Genomic DNA, 21,743 nt, shown 5'->3' with positions numbered 1-21,743 from the left:
GGTGAACAGTGTTTCTGTGTGCTGCTCTGGTTCGCCAGAAGCGGCATAGTCATGCTGACCTGGAAGCTGTCTGCGGACAAACGCCGGCTTCCTCGGCCTATAGAGCAAGATGAGCGCAGCAACCCCAGAGTTGGTCACGACTGGACCTAATGGTCAGGGGTTCCTTTACCTTTACAGCAATATGCACAGGTGCAGTAAAACACAAGATGCCACAAAAGCAATGCACATCATCTTACCTCTGCACATTCTGCGTGTTTTGATCTTCCTTCCAACTCCAGTTCCCAGCCTTACCAGCATCCCTACAGGCATTGCAATCCCCTGCCAGCATCTAGGTCTCCGTCTCCAGGAAAGGTGGAGAACCTCTCTCTGCCCCGCTCTGCCCAAGGGCCAACTTTTCAGGTGGGTGGGGCAACCCACCCATCAGTCGCACAATGTCAGTATGAGATCACGATTGGAACGGGCAAGGTTCCAAGGCTGGGAACCAGAGCACAAGGGGCGTTGCCACCCCTATACTTTGCAAGCCTCCTCATTCTCCTTTCCACCTTGGGTGTCAGAGGTGGGAAGAAGCACAGAGTCATTTGTTGGGAATCCATAGCTTCCCTATGCTTCCCCCTTTCCATCTTTTTTCCACCTGCGATGTCAGGGGACTTCAAAGAATAGCCCTGGGAGGGAGAAGTTTTTTCCATGAGATAAAAGCCACTTCCCCCTCCATGGGCAAAGCATGGTCCCACTGTTCATTGGCTTCTGGGCGGTTGGAAGCTCACCTTCTTCCAGCAAAAGGTGAGAGCTCACTTTAAGCTCCTGATGGTTCCTTGAAGACCCACATTTACCTGTTCCATGCCCAATGTCCTGTATGACATCAAGTTTGGCCTGCAGGTCACAGGTCGTCGTCGTCCCCTGCTCTAGAACCTGTTTAGGGTTTCCCTAGGCAAACCAAGAAGGGACATGGGTGGCACTGTGGGTTAAACCACAGAGCCTAGGGCTTGCTGATCAGAAGGTCGGCGGTTCGAATCCCCGCGATGAGGTGAGCTCCCGTTGCTCGGTCCCTGCTCCTGCCAACCTAGCAGTTCGAAAGCACGTCAAAGTGCAAGTAGATAAATAGGTACCGCTCCGGCGGGAAGGTAAATGGCGTTTCCGTGCATTGCTCTGGTTCGCCAGAAGCGGCTTAGTCATGCTGGCCACATGACCCGGTAGCTGTACGCCGGCTCCCTTGGCCAATAAAGCCAAATGAGTGCCGCAACCCCATAGTCGTCAGCGACTGGACTTTACGGTCAGGTGTCCCTTTACCTTTATCTTTTAGGCAAACCAAGAACTTGCACCTGTGTATTGCCATCCAAGTGCTTAGAATGTTTGGCGTATCGGTCACAGCACTTCAGCCAATTGCTAATATGGGGAAGGAAATAGAACAGCAACTACTAGTATTTAGCTGATTAATTAGAAGACAACAGATACTAACCTGACCCAGATATTAACAGCGGCATGAGTTCGTTAAATGAAATAAAGTAAGGCTTAGGCATGCAAAGAGACAGAGAACAGTGCAAATTTGATTGTTTGATAAGCCAACCACTGAGCGCTGATGAATGAAAACTCTGGGTTGTAATCCAGGATTGTCAACAAGACTTCTGCTTGCCTAATGGGACTTCCACCTTCTCTCCTTTCTCCTGCGCCCCCTCTAAATCAGCCAATTTATGGATAGGGAAGAGGAGAAGGGGAAATGAATGGGATGCAGCTCACATTGTCTTACAGTGAAGTTTGTCATAATTATTATACACATACATAAAACAACTCTTTGCTTTCATTTTGATATTCAGAACATTGCGGGCCCAGATGATATCGACATGGAAGCTTACAGGCATCTTGAAAAAGCCGTAGAAAGAGCTCTTCTTGATTTAGGAAGAGTCCCGGAAGGCAGCTCCAGCCAGGGAAGGCCAACTCCTGCTCCAAGTTCTACGACTCTCATAACCAAGGATTCACCCAGATCCTATCTCTCTGCTGTCGAGACTCCAAGAAATCAAGCGGGTTCAATAACGGAGATGCTTAACAATCAAGAACAGATCTTAAAAATGACACCCGATCAACTGGAAGTTGTACTTAGGATTCTCCAAAATATATTGAGGCAGAACGCAAGACCCCCAAATAATGGATGAATGGAAACAAGCTCTGTGTAAACCAGCTACGTATGTATGTTCTTACTTTCCCCCAGCTATTATGAAAAATAAAACCCTCTTTGTATATACATTTTTAAAGAAAGTTTAAGGATATTTTAAAATTATTGTAGATAGGAAGTTGCCTTATGTCAAGTCAGATATCACTGATCCATATATTTCTGTGTGGGCAATGCCACCCACCTGTCAATCACCTGTTTCCAGACACAGTGTGAATCAAAACTGCCTGCAAATGAATAAAGGGGCTCAGGTTTGATCCCTACATTGGGCAAAAGATTCCTGCATTTCCAGGAGCTGGATTAGATGACTCTCGTGGTCCTTTCCAAATCTATGATTCTATGACTTCCCTAAAAAGGAACTTCCTCTAGGATGGAACAGTGCTGATGGCAAGCTTCCCCCCCCCAAAAAAAAACTACACCAGGGTATTCCAATGGAGAAACTCTCCAGTGCAGCTGATCTCAAGTAGGGCTTCCTATCAGCTCTGATAAACTTGCAACAGAACAACTGGGAGCTGACGTTAAGCTAGGAGTGGGGCAGAAATTTGAATCTGTTTGTATTTAAAAGTGAATCTACCTAGTTAGCTCTTACAATATGCAAAATGAAAGACATCCTTGCACTTCACTGAATATTGCAAATACACTTCTCCACCCAAGTAATGTGTACAAAAACACAAATAAGGTGCAGTGTGTGCATAAGCGTGCATTCATGAAAACACACCAAATGCATTGTACTAGGGGACATAATAAGTATTAGGGAAATGCATCTTGCAAAATTATGCATTAGGTAAAAAGGTTTATATTAGGAAAACTTTGCACTTGGGATTCTGATGAATTTTATGAATTTCTTTTAAAAAGAAAGCAACTGATAGGAAACAGTGGAGAAGTGAACTTGAACATTGGAAAAATGAGAAGCAGAGAAACCAAAATGGACTCTACCAGTCTTCCCTTTGGAGTTGCACCTTTAGCTGCCTCACACGTCAGATGTGAGGCAGGCGAATGTTGTTTGCGGGAAACAGTCTTGCAGGCCAAATTGGGACCTGTGCCAAGCCTAATTAAGCTGATGGGCCGGAGGTTCCTCAGCCCTGCTGCATACACTGGCTTGCAGTAGCTCAGGGTGTCTTGGAGATGAATTGGGACAATCTGTATGCAAAGTGTTTGCCTCTGAGCTACAGACCTTCCTCTAATGCTTACTTCAGAATTCCCTACTGGTGTTACTTTAATACAGAATGCAATGTTTCATCTCTTGCTTGATGAAATGTGCTTAGGTGATTGCTGGAAAAGACCCCTAATGCCTACTGCAACTCCCTACTACTCACAGTATGATGCTAAGATGCCTAGCCTTAATCCTTTCAGGTCGAGCCCAGCCGCTGCAGCAGCAATTCCTTGTTCTTGCCCAGTGGCACAGTATCGTGCTGGCTAGATGATGTCATCTTGGCAAAAGGGGGGGAATCACTGCTGCCATACGGTCTCTTGGTTTTAGAATGAATAGACCCTGCTTGCCAGCTCTGCCCTCAAAAGATATGCAGAGCAACAGAATTCAGGAAAATCTTGGAAACATGGAGGGCAGGCAGCTGCAGTTTCCCACTTGGCTCAGTCTCCTCAGATGCATACTGAGCATGGTTGCAGAGGCAAATGCATATATTAGAAATAAAATCAGTCCTTTCTCTAACCAACTGAGCTAACTTCCCTTTTCGCATTAACTACCTGTGGGTTAAACCACAGAGCCTAGGACTTGCCGATCAGAAGGTTGGCGGTTTGAATCCCCGCGACGGGGTGAGCTCCCGCTGCTCGGTCCCTGCTCCTGCCAACCTAGCAGTTCGAAAGCACGTCAAAATGCAAGTAGATAAATAGATACTGCTCCGGTGGGAAGGTAAACGGTGTTTCCGTGCGCTGCTCTGGCTCGCCAGAAGCGGCTTAGTCATGCTGGCCACATGACCCGGTAGCTGTACGCCGGCTCCCTCGGCCAATAAAGCAAGATGAGCACCGCAACCCTAGAGTCGGCCACGACTGGACATAATGGTCAGGGGTCCCTTTACCTTTACCTGCTGCTAGAATTTGACTGCAGACCACCACACACTGCTCCCGAGTTCTCATTCTGCCTGTGATAAGAGTGGCTGAAAAGCCTAGAACCCATTGTATCCACTCAACAGACCTCTCCTTAAAGTCATCCTTAATTGGATGATGCTGCCTATGAGCTGCAGAATCAACCCATGATGCCCTGTATTCTCAGACCCATTAACCTAGTCTTTTATCTAGTTAAAGCAAATTTACTGCCACGGTGAAGTGTCTACACAGTTCTGAAAGCATATTTCTTACACATGTCGATTTGATACTAAACTCCACTGAATTCCATGGGATTTGTTCCCAAACACAACACTGGCTACTCAGAAGTAAATCCCACTGAATTAAGTGGGCTCCTCGCCCAAATAAGTGGGGTTAGGAACTATATTCTTTCTGCGCTATTTGCTTATTTGTTACATTTAACAATTTGCCAGTGATTTAAATAGTTTTTATCCTCACAGTGGCACTGGCAGCAATCATATATATCTTGACAAATCTGTAGGAAATAAGTGTCATGCAAGTAGGGTTTTTTTTTTTTAAAAAAAAAACCATTAAATATGTAATAATGTAGTAGTTGTTTTTTTTAAAAAAACAACTACTGCATTATTATATATTTAATTGTTTAAATTTGATATTTGGTCTCAAAAGTAGTTTTAGCTGACTTATAAGTATGAAGTAAAAATACCACCAGAAGAAGCATGACTGAAGAGCTTTCTTGAAATAAGTACATTTTATTCCAGTTACATTTGTCAGAGTTGAGATGGCAAGAGATCGCAAACACATAAAAATTACTTCAGTAGTTTCCTATTTAAAAGAACAATTGTGATGCTAATAACATCACATCTGATATAACTTTGTGAGGTTACACTTTTTTAAAAAAATTAAGCTAACGTCTATTTTACATGATCAAATAAAATGTGCATTAATAAAATATAGTTGTAAATATCTCAGTATTAAAAACCCTGTCCCCAAAATTATATGCTGTACAAAAAGCAAGAATTTTGGTTAAGGTCATGTTCAGTCAGTCATTCACAGTACTAGAGCAGTTTCTTGTCAGTCTGGCCTTTATATTGCTGCTGCTTCTTGTTTGTAATTGGGAATTCTGTCTCAATGAAAGGCACAACAAAAAGGACAAAATGCAAGGCATAAGTCCCATCTCATTTAAGCATCTTTTGCTTCCTAGAATAGTGTTTGCAGCAGTATACCTCCAACAGTCATGTATTGCCATAGTATTAAAGCCATTGCTTCCATTCAGTGGGTCTTCTGTATGCCACATAGATTCCTTTTCCTCGCTGGTGCAACAGTATTCAACTTGAGATGTTGGCTTTTTAAAGGCTAGTGAGATGTGAGCCCAAGGCAGAGCTGCGGGTCTATTAAGCAATCTCTTTATAAATAATATAATCAAGTAGTTTCAAACTCCTGTTTTACTGCTGTTATGCAAATTATTCTCCCTTGATTAGGTTTTGTTAAAAAGATACCTTGCATTAAAGATCACAGCTGTCTCCAGGCCTCAGTAATGGCTACCCCATTGGAGGGTAGATGGCATACAAAGCTCACAATGGTTTGCACACCAATTTTTTAAAGTAGGAATAGGCATTACTTTAAAGAAGTTTATAGTGTACACACACACACACACAGACACACACACACACAAGCTGAGAGAAGGGAAACAGTATTTTAGATTAACACTTCTGAGGCAGTAAAGGCATAGATATATCAGACATGCCATACCAGGCTAAAATATGCACCATTGCAATTCAATTGTAAGAATGGAAGGGAGATGCTTGAGAAAGTGTAGGCATTTATGGTAATTCAAGAAGTGAGGGTTGCTGCATTCTGTAGTACCACTTTGGAAGAATTTTTCTCATATAAAGTATTGGCACAAAAAAATTATCATTTTCAAGTATATAACTAATATTTGTATTTTGAACATGAAAAGGAAAAAGCAGCGACAAAAATCACATTATTTTTTTCCTAGAGAGAGATATCAGAGGTATGGTTTAGTATCTTTAGAATTCCCAGTACACCTCTCTCTCATTTGGCAAAATGTATCCAGTCTTACAGATGGCTGCTGAACACACTGTTGGCACCTGTGGCTGGACATGTTGGACGGCAGGAGGCAGCAGTGAAAGTAAAGAACCCTTCGTTTGTTCTTTTACCTGAAATGAGAGAACACAGTGATTTGGAATAGTGAACTTGAACTTGGACACGGGTGGCGCTGTGGGTTAAACCACAGAGCCTAGGACTTGCCGATCAGAAGGTTGGCAGTTCGAATCCCCGCGACGGGGTGAGCTCCCGTTGCTCTGTCCCTGCTCCTGCCCACCTAGCAGTTCAAAAGCACGTCAAAGTGCAAGTAGATAAATAGGTACCGCTTTGGCGGGAAGGTAAACTGCGTTTCCGTGCGCTGTTCTGGTTTCGCCAGAAGCGGCTTAGTCATGCTAGCCACATACGCCGGCTCCCTCGGGCAGTAAAGCGAGATGAGCACCGCAACCCCAGAGTCAGTCACCTTTACATTTACCCACAAATATGCCAAAGCCATAGTGAATTTATTTGGATAGGCTCGTTAACTTGCAACAGGCACAGAATTCAGATTCTAAAGCTCTGGTTTACTTTCTCAAGGCATGCAACTATCAGTAACCAGGCTCAATGAATTAGTGACACTAGAAAGGGGTGGATAACATTTGAGGGCCAGAGGTTCCTTGCTCATTTGTAGCACCTGCAGCCAGATATTCCCCATTGCTGATGAGAACACTGTCTACCACGTAGTACAAGAAGCAATTGTATTGTGTCCCTTCTGCAAGCATATTGTGCACAAATCCCACTTGTCGTAGTTCTCCAAATTGCAATCAAACTGCTCCAGATACATTGCCTTCCATCTATAGGCACCACAGTTTCAGCCATGTTCAGCTATGAGCAGCTTGTTGTACCCAGTTCACGAATGTTTTCTCGATCAAAGCCTTGGTCTTTAGCTGCAATTCACACATCTAATAATTTGTAACAAGCTCACCTGCTTGAAAAAAGCATGTGACAGGAGACCTCTTGCTGATGGCCTAGATCCCAGGAAGAAAAACAGAACTTAGATATTTACAGTATCAATAACTTCCCCTTCTCTTGTTGCCTATTACAGGGTCAGTCAATAGAAAGAAAAATCAAGCATAAGTATTCCATTTTAAGTAAGCTCCCTACTTGTTAAAATTGCTCATTTTCAAAATAACATAAACCCTGCAAAAAGTGTAGCTTCCGGCTCCTCATATGTGGATATTTTAAAATTGGGACTATCAACTGACTGTAGAATTTAATCAATTAACTGCCTCTTGAACTGATTAAATATATAGCTACACTTAAGTTAGAAAAGGTCATTTTGACATTTTCCAAAATAGCTTTTAAAATGCAAGGAAAGTGTGACCATCCACACCAAAAATTACATATCTATTTGCACTGTGAGTGAACAAAATATACATTTATGTACTGCATCTATGTGAAATATACAGAGGGAAGTTCTTGATAACTTCGAGCTCATGTATAAAACAAAGTTTTCAAGCAATTAGAAAGCTCTTTGAACCCCATACAAATATTAACTGCAGCAACTCAATTCTAACAGCCTTACCTTTTCTCTGGGTCCTGTTGCAAACAGAGTTCTATCAAGTTATGGAAAGCTGGGGAGAAAGTTTTTGGTGGAGTCTGCAATCTCTCACTTGTCATTGTGTGTGTCATACTTTCACCAATTCCAGAGTCAATCCCTGATCGAGAATTTTTTATCCTGGATTCACCACGCGGAAAAGTATTTATAGCCCAAGGACAATAAGAGGGACCTTTCAGCTTCTGCAGCAGCATCTGAAAGAAAATGTCCGTTGACTGTCTTAGCCCTACCTGTACACCTCAAATGTACACCTGTTTAATTTCTGGGTCAGTAGGGGTACTTTCAGTGTAAATATTTCCGGGGGGGGGGCGGGGGGCATGATTCTAAAATGTGCACCTTTTATCAAAGCTGTTTACTGCCACCCCTATCTCATGTTGCTTCTGAATCCAATCAATTATTTATATTATAGTGTCATAAAGCTACACAGCCAACTAAGAGCGAACAATCCAATCAGAGTGAGGGCGATGCTTCTTAGACTAGACAATCAGGGAACATGTAACAAACTTGGCACAAACACTATTCAAAACAATGCTTCCTGAATAGGTAAACATTTCTGAACCACTTTGCAACATTTTTTAAAAATAGAGCACCAGAAAGGATGCATTTTGATGTTTGCAAATATGCTGAAACACATACATTTTAGAAATATTACAACAGAGGAAGTCTTATTGCATTAGGTAGCTAGGTGTTCGAGATCCTCAAAATTGGCACCTCTCTTTTCATGACATCGTTATCGGTCATAAGTTGAAGAGTTTTGTGCCTTACCTGCGTCCGAGGTATATCCTGAAAAGGTACATGCCCATTAGCTAGTTCACATGCTGTAATGCCCACACTATAGATGTCAGACTTCACATTATAGCCATACATATCCTATGGAAGAAGACATTGCATTGATAACTGCTGAATACATGCCAGTGTGCCATGAATTGAAATAAACATGCATATTCAACTATTAAAAGTTGGTGGGTTTTTTTGAAAAAAGATACCCTATAAATTTAAATAAAAATAAGCCTGTTGCTACATTCAAGCCCTGAAGCACACATACCCTTTGAGTATGGTACTGGTTTTAACACAACTGCACTATTTTTTCTTCACAAAAATGGTATTTGCTGCATTTAACAAGTTCATAATACAACCTTTAGCTTCCTTTCAAATGGCTTCATGTGCAAAATGGAATATCAACACCATAAAATACAGCTATGGTCTTCAGTGCTGTTTTATACTGAAAATCGGTACTAAGGTTAATCATATTTACACTGAAATACCTGAAACCTGTAAGAAGCTAGAAATTAATTTATGTGCCAGTTCTGCCAGGCTGCATTTCATAGGTTTATCACAAAGTCAGAACCCACTTGATGTGGTTTAAACTAGGAGAAAGGGTTGTACTTTATAGGCTGGTGATCACAACAGGGAAAATATTGAGCTGGTTTTCAAGTTGCAGTAAGGCTTAGTGCAAATGTAGATCATGACTGTTTCACTTTCTCCCTAGTCATTTTGCTCCTGTGCCATGCTAAAACATGTTTGAACCTAGACTCATGAACAAACCATGAGCTGTCAATCATAGGACAAATCTTGGTTATGGCTTGTGGTTTGTCTAGAGAGAGCTAAACCACAAACCTAGGTTTGGAAGAGATGCTAAGCTAAACTGGAGCAAGCAGTGCAGCAGCAAAATGACTGAGAAGGAGCAAAGAGGCCACAATCTCCTTTCTGGGAGCCAGCATGCTGTGTGGACCAGGAGACTACTTCCATAATAAAAGCCACTGTCATGTAATCTGTGGTATTAGTTCCTGCATATATATGTAGGTGTGTGTAAATTATTCATCTGGGTCACTCAAACAAGATCCGTTAAGAACTTGGTAATATTTAACTTGGTAATATAAGTACATGTCATGCCAAACCAGATATAGCTGTATGCTTAGACCTTAGTTTCTAATTTCACATTCATCATTATATAATCCTTGATATTCTACTAAGGCCTGATCATTTCATTATAAATGTTCTTTAAAATCTCAAGTAATAACTATAGAAGTAGACAGAAATCAGACCTCCAGCTTAATGGTTCTAGTTCACTCCAGCGTTCCTCCCAATAATGTGAGGAATGGAGAGGGATGAAAATATTTACAAAAATTTAGGAGTTAGAATAATTGTTACAGCTCCTACAAGGAAGATAAGAGGTAGCAATCTATCATGTAAGGATGTGCGAAACCATTCCACTTAATTTCAGTAATAATCAGCAAGAATAATTTCATATTTCAACATAAATTATAGGGCTACAACAATTTAGAGGCATGCATTTCACATTATCCATAACTTCTCAAATAATGTGAAATGCATGTACAGTGGTACCTCAGGTTAAGTACTTAATTCGTTCTAGAGGTCCGTTCTTAACCTGAAACTGTTCTTAACCTGAATCACTTTAGCTAATGGGGCCTCCTGCTGCCGCCGTGCCGCCAGAGCACGATTTCTGTTCTCATCCTGAAGCAAAGTTCTTAACCTGAAGCACTATTTCTGGGTTAGTGGAGTCTGTAACCTGAAGCATATGTAACCTGAAGCGTATGTAAGCCAAGGTACCACTGTATTTAATTATAGTGTTATATAGAACACAGAGATGTCAAATGTTAATAATAAAAAGGAGGACATTAAGTAATTAAGATTAGCTTTTATAAGGCACAATTAGAATTCTTTATAGACATTTCTTAGATGCAATCTGTGCCAATACGTATTTTCTGCACGACTGCTCAGCCACAGTGAACTGCATCATATACTGACCTGCCTCAGTAGTTCAGGACTCAGCCAGGGAAGCATTGATGCACTGAACTGGGGGAAGTCATACACAGCTTTTAACCGTTTCCCACTGCTCACTAGGCTGCAAAGATGGTTTAATCCAGAAAGATACACCAGGCCATCCCCTGAAATCAGTATATGGCTAGCTTTAATACTTCTGAAAGACATAACAAGTGGTGGTTTAGTTAGATTAAGAGAAAAACAAGATTCTAACACACATACAGGATTGTTCATATGAAGAGTCATTACCCTGCACTGCATAAGAGAGTGAGTGTATCATGCATAATGGAGATGTACATTGTGCTTTGTGTTGCTCTTGACCGCAATGTAGGAATACTGTAATGCCAGCTCTCACTGAATGATGGTGCATGAAGATACGGTCACCACAGAGCAAAGAGTGCCTTGTGCCAACTCAACCGTTTCAAAAATCTCAAGTCACCCAAATAGAACAGAGATGGGGACTCTGGTCTTCCCATTTACCCTTGGTCCCAATCGTCTGTCATTTTCTTTAAAACCTCTCTACACATTACCTGTGAATGTAGCCATGTTGGTGCATGTAGTTTAACCCGCTGATTGCTCCAAACAGGATATTTCCTATCAACACTTCACTCATGCCTTCAGGAAAGTAAGTCCTCAGTAGATGGCTGGCTGAACCTAGAAAAGGTGCATGTAACTTGCTAGCAAGTCAAAACATTATTTATGCAATGAAAGCAGAGTGGACATTTCCTGTCGAAATTCAGAAAGGTGTAACACATAAATCTGATCCCCCTGCTACATAGTGTACATAGTGTAGGTTCAAAGAACAATTTTGCATATTATGAAGGATATTGGAAATGCTCTTTTTGTATTGATCAGTGTTGCCCCTAAAAATATTGCCACACAAGAATTTGCCTGTGGACTCAAGAGCAGGCCTGAATGATACAGCTTTTGACAAAAGAGCCAATTTCTCTCTTCTTTCCTGTTTATTGAGGTAGTCCCACTGCTTAAAAGAGGCAGGCATTAAAGGAAGAAGCTGCCTCGTGCAGAGAACTGAATCTGGCCAGTGGGCCAGATCCTTAATTCCATCGCCCTGTGGTGCTGTCAAAATTCAAAGGGGCTTATGGTAACCACTGATAAGTCTGTTTACAGGCACAGTTTGGCCTACAGACAAGGCACTTGCAGAAAAACAACTGGGAGCTCACATTATGCTACAAAGGAACAATGTCCTTGCCCACCCTACTTCTGACATCACATATGCTTTGGAAGAAATGGCCTTGTGGGCCAAGTTGGAAACCATACTGGGCCTAATAAGGACTGCAAGGCAGGAGGTTCCCCACAACTGGTCTATCCCATCCTTGACTTATATCTTGTCAACATGCAAAAGGTACAGGCTTTAAAAATATTAAGCAATATATACATACTTTTCAATAAACGAGCAAGCTGCTCTTAAGTTTGATAGCTCAAATGCATGGTATGTAAACTAAACACATAGAGTTGCATACAAAACTGCCACTGCATGAGCCGAGTAGATTCCCACTGTCACAACAGAAATTTCCCATTCTCCTGCTTCCTGGAGCACGTCATGTACCCTCAAAATCTGCTTCAGAGGGTTGTAAGATCCTCTGGAGTGGATTTGGGGGGTGGGGTGGACTGCAGGGATGAAGAGACGAAATGAGAGTGGACACAATCCTTAATGAGCCCGTACAGAGATAATTCAATTAATTTGTAGCTTTCCTCAACAGAATACTTACAGTAGGCCATGAAAGGAGAAATAACCCAAAGCCAGCTTCCAGCAGTGAACACTGCCCAAAGAGTCATGATATTAGGGTGTCGAAAGGAATGGGATAAAACCACCTCATTCTAGATGAAAGAATACATGTTTTAATTCTTTAAAAGAGCAATGGAACATTCCACAAACCCTTAGCCACAGCCTACTGCCACTCTGAAGACAATCCCTTAATCAGAAATGAATAATTTTTGGATTGTTGCACAATGCCAGAGGTGCAATTTGAGAAAGCTGTCCCTGCATCTAATCACAAGTTTTTTGGAATTATTAGCATATCTAGAAGTACTTTTCTTTTTAATAACCTGGCAACTTCAAAGGGTCTTCATTTTTAAGCACTTTGTACAAAGTTTGAAAATCACCTCTCCTTTTACATGTTAACTTCATAAATATTTAAAATGTTAAAACATCTGTTTTACTTGTAAAGCTTTCAAGTGTTCTTCAGAACATCTTTCCAGATCTGTAATCCTTACAGCCACCAGTGTTCCTGTAGGGATGTGACGTGCGAGGTAGATTGAAGTTAAGTTGCTGCATCCCCTTCCTATTAGCAAAACAGAAGTTGATCACTTTAACAACTTTGCAATGTTTCTTAGTTACTGCTTTATCATTTAGCATTCGTACAATCCCAATATTCAAGGCAAATACTGACAGATTATGAAGAAAAAGCTGTTCTGAGACTGCACATAAGGAATCAGCTAGAAGAAGAGTTTGGATTTGATATCCCGCTTTATCACTACCCGAAGGAGTCTCAAAGCGGCTAACATTCTCCTTTCCCTTCCTCCTCCACAACAAACACTCTGTGAGGTGAGTGAGGCTGAGAGACTTCAGAGAAGTGTGACTGGCCCAAGGTCACCCAGCAGCTGCATGTGGAGGAGCAGGGACGCGAACCCGGTTCACCAGATTACGAGTCCACTGCTCTTAACCACTACACCACACTGGCTAATCTGAGCAACCAAAAAAGACACTGCTGCAAGTCTGGCTTTGACTTAGCTCAACTATCACAGGGTTTTGGAATAGATTCTGTGTCTAGGAGCTAATTTATCAGAATCCAAGGAACAGCTACCAAGTGCCATCAAACCATTTTTACAAGGTCAAGCTGAGTGCTAAATGACAAAGATTGATATCTTCAAAAGGATAGCAATACTCTTTAGCTTGCATACAGGAAAGCACAGCAATGGACAGTATATACACAACATGTGAAACACATTTCGGCAGTGATTAAATGAAAGTGTTGGCAGAAAAGCAAACTGGGGATTGAGAAAAAAATCAATTCAAATCAATTTGAAAATAGGCTTCTGCCTCATGGTGCCACAAGTGGTACCCTCCCATCAGTCCCAGAGTAATCACTGGCAACAACTAACATTGGCTGGCCATTAAAACGCAAAGGCAAAACGCAAAGGTGTTGCTCTGCTTCAAAAGGAGAACGTTCCCATGAACAATGGCAATGAATAGATTTTCATCAGAGAACAATGCAAACTTGCACTTTCCTCAAGTAAAAAGAAGGGGCTAGATGCATTCCCTGGCTAAGAGACAGAGAGAGAACAGGGCAGCAATCTGCAGCATCTTTGGAAGACGAAGTTATCACTTACACCACTGCAGCTACTATGTTTCAAAAGGGCATTGATGCCTGATATTTTAATCACAAAGAAAACAAGCAGTCAAATGGAGCTAGATGGAACAGAACAAGCAAATATTAAGATCAATTAAAAATGTTGTATGACTCAAATGTATTGGCCAAACATTGGCAAAACACTGGATTTTCACACCAGGGAACAATACTGTCCAGTTTTCTAAAGATCTCTCAGCCAGACAAAGTAGGAAGATAAGGTAATTGTAAATCACCCTTCCTATAAGCCTTTTTTCAGCTGAAGAATGGTGTATAAAAACGCTTTCAAACATAAAAATAGGAAATAGCGTATTTCAGATTACAAACTAGTCAGTTACCTATTTCCACCTGGATATCATAATGGGATACATCCGAGGACCATGATATTTCTTCATCTCCTCTTTGAGCCAATTGTCCCCAGTATAAAGCAGGTTCATCTGTCTGAATAGAAAAAAAGATGTACACACACACACACACACACACACACACACTTTTACTGTATAAAATTGCAGTGAACAGTGTAACTTCATGTTAATCTTGCAGATCTGCCAGCCTATACATCTTCCATCATCATCATCATCATAATAATAAAATTGTATTTATACCCCGCCCTCCCCAGCCAAGACAGGGCTCAGGGCGGCTAACAACCAATAATAAAAACAAGTTGATTAAAATACAATTTAAAAGATTAAGATACAATATTAAAACAATTAGGCAGCAATCTCATCATAGGAGGAGAAAGGAAAAAGAAAAAGGGGGAGGGAATCAAACTGATTCTGAGCCAAAGGCCAGGTGGAACAACTCTGTCTTACAGGCCCTGCGGAAAGAAATCAGATCCCGCAGGGCCCTGGTCTCATGAGACAGAGCATTCCACCAAGCCGGAGCCAGTGTTGAGAAGGCCCTGGCTCTGGTTGAGGCTAATCTAACTTCCTTAGGGCCCAGGACCTCTAGGGTGTTGCTATATATGGACCTTAAGGTCCTCTGTGGGGCATACCAGAAGAGGCGATCCCGTAGATACGAGGCTCCTAGGCCGTGAAGGGCTTTAAAAGTCAAAACCAGCACCTTAAATCTGACCCTGTACTCCACCGGGAGCCAGTGCAGCTGGAAAAGCACTGGGTGAATATGCTCCCATGGCAGAGACCCTGTGAGGAGCCTCGCTGCAGCATTCTGCACCCGCTGGAGTTTCTGGGACAGCTTCAAGGGCAGCCCCGCGTAGAGAGAATTACAGTAGTCAAGCCTGGAGGTGACCGTCGCATGGATCACTGTGGTCAGAAGCACGACAAAGTCTTTTTCTATTGCCATTGCTTTTGGTGTTAGAGGGTGAATTAGTTACTATAAATGTCATAAAGGAGACTTCACCCCACACAGCATATGAGAAATAAGAGTAAGAAAATTAAATTCTGCATTTCCTACTATATCAGACAGTAAAAACCATATACCATGTTTTTCAATTGTATTTCCACTTCTATTATATTCAGGAACTGTGCCAAGTTACAATACCATGTGCTGCTTGACTTAGTGCCCATCCGTCCATCAAGCATTATAGCGTTACTTATGTGCTGCTACATGCAAATGCAGCCAAATTAATATATTTTATTTTTAAAATGTATAAATTGCTTTTCTCAGAAACATATCCAAAGTGGTGTACTGGAAAAACTAGATAGCCCAGTTGGTAGAGCATGAGATTCTTAATCTCAGGGTTGTGAGTTTGAGCCCCAGGTTGGGTGAAAGATTCCTGCATTGCAAGGTGTTAGACTAGATGAGCCGTGGTCCCTTCCAGCTCTACAATCCTATGATTCTAACTCATGGAACAGCAGCACTATAAAACCAAAGCAGAGAAATTAACTGGTTCCACAATCCAAATTATGTACTCTTCCTATGGTCCACCAGAAATTCTCAGCTGTGGAAGGGAAAATTTCTCATGTTGCATGCAGAAAGCTCTGCTTGGCTTAGCTTGCGATGGGAGCCCTGTGAGGGATTCTGAATCACAGTAATGTGGCTCTCCTTAATTCAGATACAGTGGTACCTCGGGTTAAGTACTTAATTCGTTCTGGAGGTCCGTACTTAACCTGAAACTGTTCTTAACCTGAAGCACCACTTTAGCTAATGGGGCCTCCTGCTGCTGCCGTGCCGCAGAAGCACGATTTCTGTTCTCATCCTGAAGCACTATTTCTGGGTTAGCGGAGTCTGTAACCTGAAGCATATGTAATCTGAAGCGTATGTAACCCGAGGTACCACTGTATATCTATAATGGATATGCCTCTCCATGTAATTGTCTCAAAAACACTCTGAGGAACCGGCTCTTATTTCTTATTGCTGGGCTAATGACTATTCTCTGCTGAGAACAGAGGTACCAAGTGTTTCCATTTGGAAACAGCAGAAAATAAGTGGTGCGAGCTCTGCTTCAAGAATGCAGACATAATTGTACTAGGACTAACACTAGTGAAACAGGTCAAGTTAATATACATTTTCTCTTACCAAGTCTTGAGTGCTGCTGCCTTCTGATTGCTTTTCTGCTCCAATGGATTCAATTTGTGTCCGTAGAATACAGGAACAGTCCTTGAAAAGCATAACAGTCAATAAGTGTTCCCTCTATTATATTTTAACATTTAATATTGTTGCCAGGTGACCTATAATGATGGGCGGCTGGAACCTCACAAAACAGTAACAAAGTAAAAACCTACCCCAGACTATCCAGAATCTCTGGACAATTAACACCATTTTGAAAAATCATGACCAAGTATGATTTCTCCAAATAATCTACAGTCGTACCTTGGTTCCCGAATGCCTTGGGAATCCAATGTTCTGACTCCTGAATGATCGAAAATCGGAAGTGAGTTCTGATTTTCAGACGTTCTTTTGGAAGCCAAACGTCCGACGGGGGTTCTGATTGGCTGCAGGAGCTTACTGCAGCCAATCAGAAGCCATGATTTGGAAGTCGAACGTTTGGAAGTCGAACAAACTTCCAGAACGGATTCTGTTTGACTTCCGAGGTACAACTGTATTGCAGTCTTCGGCTCTTCTTTGAACAATGGTCCATATAGGCTGTGTATACATCAAAGTGTTAATGTGTGTGGGTCACTCAGATCCAATTTTTCCATGGGCACTTATGTGCATCTTTGAGTGCTTTCAACTGAATGCTATCTCGGTGTTTCCAATGCACACACTGTGTTGTTGTCCCCTCCCCTCAGTTAGTACTTCCCCACCTTCCCTGAGTCCCAGAAACCTGAGGTCCACTATAGGCATGTGCAGAGACTTTGGTTTACCTGTGTACACAGCCAATTTTTTATTTTTATGATACAAGTTTTTCCAATACAGTAGTCCACACTTGCACAAAACAAGTTAAAAAAAATTAAAAGGACATAGGTGTTAAGACTGGTCCCAACAGCAGCCAACCAAGAAGAACCTTGCCAATGGAAGTAGGGTGTGTGGCAATAGATGGTACCCAGAAAAGCCCCACATTTAAAAACAACAACCCACACAATGAACTTCAGTATATCCAGTTGAGCAACATGATTTTATGTTGGATCCTTTCCTTACCACATTATCTGCAGCTCGGCAAAGTTCAAATTAAAGGCGGGGGGGGTGCAGGCTGCCAGTTGAATGAGAACATTATATGGATGATGCGAAAAACAGGCACACCTGGGATGCCTCAAACCCTTGTTGAACTGAGAATTGTATACAAACACAGAATAGAGATCTCCCTATAGGTCTTCAGTATTGAATGAAGCCTGGCAGCTGTGTGCTTCTGAGCCAAAACTTGGGTCACTATGTTTAGGCGCAGATATAAAAGCAGACATTGAATCCATAGTAGCCCATTCTTAAAACCCAAAGAATATTCCATATAAAAGTGAAGCAGAGCAGGCCTGAGTTGTGCCCTCTATGGACAACAATTGAAGAACTCACATTTCCCATTCTCACTTTGTAGTTCTCAAAATTAGCATGTTTAGTGAAATGTAAAGGAACCAAGGAGGGACGCAGGTAGCGCTGTGGGTTAAAGCCTCAGCGCCTAGGGCTTGCCGATCGAAAGGTCGGTGGTTCGAATCCCTGCGGCGGGGTGCGCTCCCGCTGCTCGGTCCCAGCGCCTGCCAGCCTAGCAGTTCGAAAGCACCTCCGGGTGCAAGTAGATAAATAGGGACCGCTTACCAGCGGGAAGGTAAACGGCGTTTCCGTGTGCGGCTCTGGCTCTGGCTCTGGCCAGAGCAGCGATGTCACGCTGGCCACGTGACCCAGAAGTGTCTCCGGACAGCGCTGGCCCCTGGCCTCTTAAGTGAGATGGGCGCACAACCCCAGAGTCTGTCAAGACTGGCCCGTACGGGCAGGGGTACCTTTACCTTTACCTTTAAAGGAACCAAGGGACGTGGGTGGCGCTGTGGGTAAAACCTCAGCGCCTAGGACTTGCTGATCGTATGGCTGGCAGTTCGAATCCCCGCAACGGGGTGAGCTCCCGTCTTTCGGTCCCAGCTCCTGCCCACCTAGCAGTTCGAAAGCACCCCTAAGTGCAAGTAGATAAATAGGTACCGCTTTATAGCAGGAAGGTAAACGCCGTTTCCGTGTGCTGCGCTGGTGCTGGCTCGCCAGAGCAGCTTCATCACACTGGCCACGTGACTCGGAAGTGTCTCCGAACAGCGCTGGCCCCCGGCCTCTTAAGTGTGATGGGCGCACAACCCTAGAGTCGGACACGACTGGCCCGTACGGGCAGGGGTACCTTTACCTTTTTTTAAAGGAACCAAAGGTAGTAATGGGAAAGTTATTTTGGTGCTGTTTTCTTTTTTGTTTGTTTGTTAAAGCACACAAACCAGATGTATACCTGCAACATGGTACAAACATTGTGATATGTTATTGAAGAGTCCAAAAAAAATAATAATATGAAAGCAAGTCAAAATAAATTATGTGCTTACCAAACAAGACATGGAACTGCCTTAGTTCATGGAAAATGTCATGCAAACCCATTTACCCTGAAAAAGAGTATCAAAATAAAGTTTACATTCAGCCCAAACAGTAACCAAACAAAGATGTCATTCTTCTTCCCTTTGACCATGTATGCAGCCTTGAGCACGCTGAATGAAACTCTCAGAAGGCTGCTCCCATAATCAGTTTTACATGTGGCTGGTCAGGTTAGAATTAAATATTCTTGGCTGCCACCAGTAGTGGAGGTGATATGTATCTGAACACCACTTAATGGAAAACACAAGTGAGGAGACTGCTGTTTTGTACAGAATTGTAGTCGGAAGGGATCCCAAGGGTCATCTAGCCCAACCCCTTGTAATGCAGGAATCTCAACTAAAGCACTGTGGGAACAGGACGCCACATTGGTTTGATCCAGCAAGGCTTTTCTTATGTACCTAAAAACCTCTAAGCAGTTTACATAGGAAAAAACCCAACATGTCTAAAATACTGATAAAAAATCAAATGCTTGTTAAATACTGAAATAATATTTATGGAACGGGCTTGGGCCCTCCAAACAATCATTTACCTAGCAATTTCCATGCTGCAAAGAAGAAAGAGCTGCTACAACTCCTGCTTATATGCACTGTACAGGCTTAAAGTCTTACTCAATTACTTAAACGTACAGGCTTGAATGCAGCTAACTTTCCAAGCAGCATGCACAAAATCTGGCTACATATGGGATATAGAAACATTATGTGCCCCGTTGAAATGCTAATGATAATTTACTCCAGAGAGATTGCAGTTAGGCTGATCTGGAATAAGTCAGTAAATTCCCTCCTTTGTAGCCTTGTGCATACAGTTGCCACCTATCCTATATACAGGATTGTCCTGTACTGATACAGTTTTGTCTCCACTCTCTCTCTCCCCCAGGCTAGGGATCCTCTCAGAATATATGTGTTTGAAAGGGTGTGTGAAAGGTGATGCATTTAAGCTCTGGGTAGCCAAACACAGACAGATTTACAAACTCACTATCTCTGTGTGACAAATTCCTGAGGGGCAGTCCTGTTGGGCTGCAATAGATTGTAATGGATTACTTTGTGTGTGTTTTTCTTTCATTTCTATTCATGATTTTCAATGTTATACATGTCAATAATTTCACAACCTCTATAACATTTCAAAACTCGACTTCCTTCCCCCTCTTTCTGCATGCTCTTATAAAACTGCAGGTTATTACAATAATCCTGTCCATGTCCTTATCTGTTTACAGTTCGTTTGTAAATACTCAATGAACCATTTCCATTTTTTTATAAAAAGTTTATCTTGATTTCTTATTTTTCTGGTAAGTTTCACAACTTCTGCATGTTCCATAGTTTTTGTATCCATTCTTCTTTCACTGGAACTTCTTTTTCCATTTTGGGGCAAGTAACATTCTTACATGTAATGGATTAATTTGAAGTCACTTTAGCAGCAGATTGTTGTTTTTGTTGTTATTATTATTATTAGGGGGAATCGCCTTCCCCCCCAACTGCCCCTCCCTGTATTTTGCCAAAACAAAGGTGGCAGCTCCTCCGCAGTGCTACCTTCCCATCCTTCCTGGATTTGAGTTTCTACTGAAATGAGGCTGCATTTTAATGTTGTATTTTATTCTTGTTTTTAAGTTGTATTTTAATCCATTGTTTTTATACCTGGTGTTAGCCGCCCTGAGCCCAGTCTTGCTGGCGAGGGCGGGGTATAAATAATTTTATTATTATTTATTATTAATAATAAAGAGCTGGACAGAAGTCTGGAATGGATGCAATTAAATGAAGCGGTGCGATGAAAAACAAAAACAGCTGAAAAAGTACAATATACGGAGAAATCTGCACTCCATAGAAAAAAAAGCATCTGTTTTCTGACATGAATGAGGATCACAGAGCCAGAGACAAAACGTGGAGGATAAAATCGCGATATGGAATTATGAAAAACATTGATGATGATGATGATGATGAGAGACAGGACTAAGATGTTGAAAACGCTTTGGAATTCAGACCGTGGGAAGCCAACACCAAAAATTATTACAATTTGGAAGACAATTGGACTTTTTTATTTTAGTTTTTTATTTTTATTGGATTTGATATGTTAATTGGATGTTCTTATTGGAAAATTAATTAATGCTTTAAATTATTATTATTATTATTATTATTATTATTATTTAGCCCGCCACCCTCACGATATGGAAACGGAGCGGGGCCTTCAAACCCCCCCCCCAAAGTGTTGCAGAAAGTTCAGGGTCAGTGGAAATGTTAGGTTTGCATGAGCAAGGATCTATTTTCTCCCCGCCGCGGAGAGAGAAAGGCGACAACGCGGGGCAACCCCCGCCTCCCCGTTGCAACGCAAAAATAAACACATAATCGAAACGATAACAATAACCGTCCCTCTCTTTTTTGCAACCGAACCGGACCTGGTAGCTACTACGGCGCCGCGCGCGTGCACTTTTTTACCTGGAAGCAAGCCCCGCCGGGCCCAGAGGGCCTTACTCCCGAGGAGACCCAAACTTGTCCTGGCGAGGGGGGTCGGTCCTTCCCCGCTGGTCTCGCCTCCCTCCGCCCGCGCCCACCTCACACCGTCTGTCAGGCTCGGGCCGCCGCCGCCGCCCCCCGAGGGAGCCCAGAAACAGAGGCTGCCTCCCGTTGCCAAAGAGGCCTCAGACAAACCGGAGGGGAAAATCACCTCAGCCCCTTGCCCGCCTCCCTCGGCCAGCCTGAGGCGGACTCGAACTGGAGGCCCCGCCCCCCTCAGGGTTGCCGCCCGCCGCGGGACTACCAATCCCGAAGTGCACCGCGGCAGCATTTCTCCT

General features: G+C 42.5%; 2 protein-coding genes across 3 annotated transcripts in view; one reads left to right on the top strand and one right to left on the bottom strand.

The window, feature by feature from the left end:
• C2CD6 (C2 calcium dependent domain containing 6) overlaps positions 1-2,236 on the top strand; it is a 38,320-nt gene extending 36,084 nt beyond the window's left edge. Inside the window, exon 17 of the mRNA XM_079989724.1 lies at positions 1,812-2,236. Coding sequence (XP_079845850.1) covers positions 1,812-2,147 — 336 coding nt within the window. The 3' untranslated portion in view covers positions 2,148-2,236. The remainder of the gene's footprint in view (positions 1-1,811) is intronic.
• Positions 2,237-4,936: 2,700 nt separating this feature from the next.
• On the bottom strand, positions 4,937-21,610 carry STRADB (STE20 related adaptor beta). Of its 2 annotated transcripts, XM_079981060.1 has the most exons (12): positions 21,388-21,609; positions 18,919-18,975; positions 16,496-16,576; positions 14,356-14,458; positions 12,831-12,952; positions 12,380-12,488; positions 11,180-11,303; positions 10,635-10,806; positions 8,631-8,735; positions 7,833-8,059; positions 7,233-7,275; positions 4,937-6,384 (listed from the first exon to the last, which is right to left on the bottom strand). In XM_079981060.1, the coding sequence occupies exons 2-12, from the start codon at positions 18,928-18,930 to the stop codon at positions 6,235-6,237; spliced, it is 1,248 nt and encodes a 415-aa protein (XP_079837186.1). In that variant the 5' UTR covers positions 18,931-18,975; positions 21,388-21,609; the 3' UTR covers positions 4,937-6,234. The 2 variants fall into 2 exon arrangements, with proteins under 2 accessions (XP_079837186.1, XP_079837187.1); XM_079981061.1 differs by lacking the exons at positions 12,380-12,488; positions 12,831-12,952 and having other exon boundaries at positions 21,388-21,610.
• Between the last annotated feature and the right edge of the window lie 133 nt (positions 21,611-21,743).

This window comes from Podarcis cretensis, assembly GCF_951804945.1.
Source record: "Podarcis cretensis genome assembly, chromosome: 1".
Lineage (NCBI taxonomy): Eukaryota > Metazoa > Chordata > Lepidosauria > Squamata > Lacertidae > Podarcis > Podarcis cretensis.
This window is presented reverse-complemented; position numbering and strand designations above follow the sequence as displayed.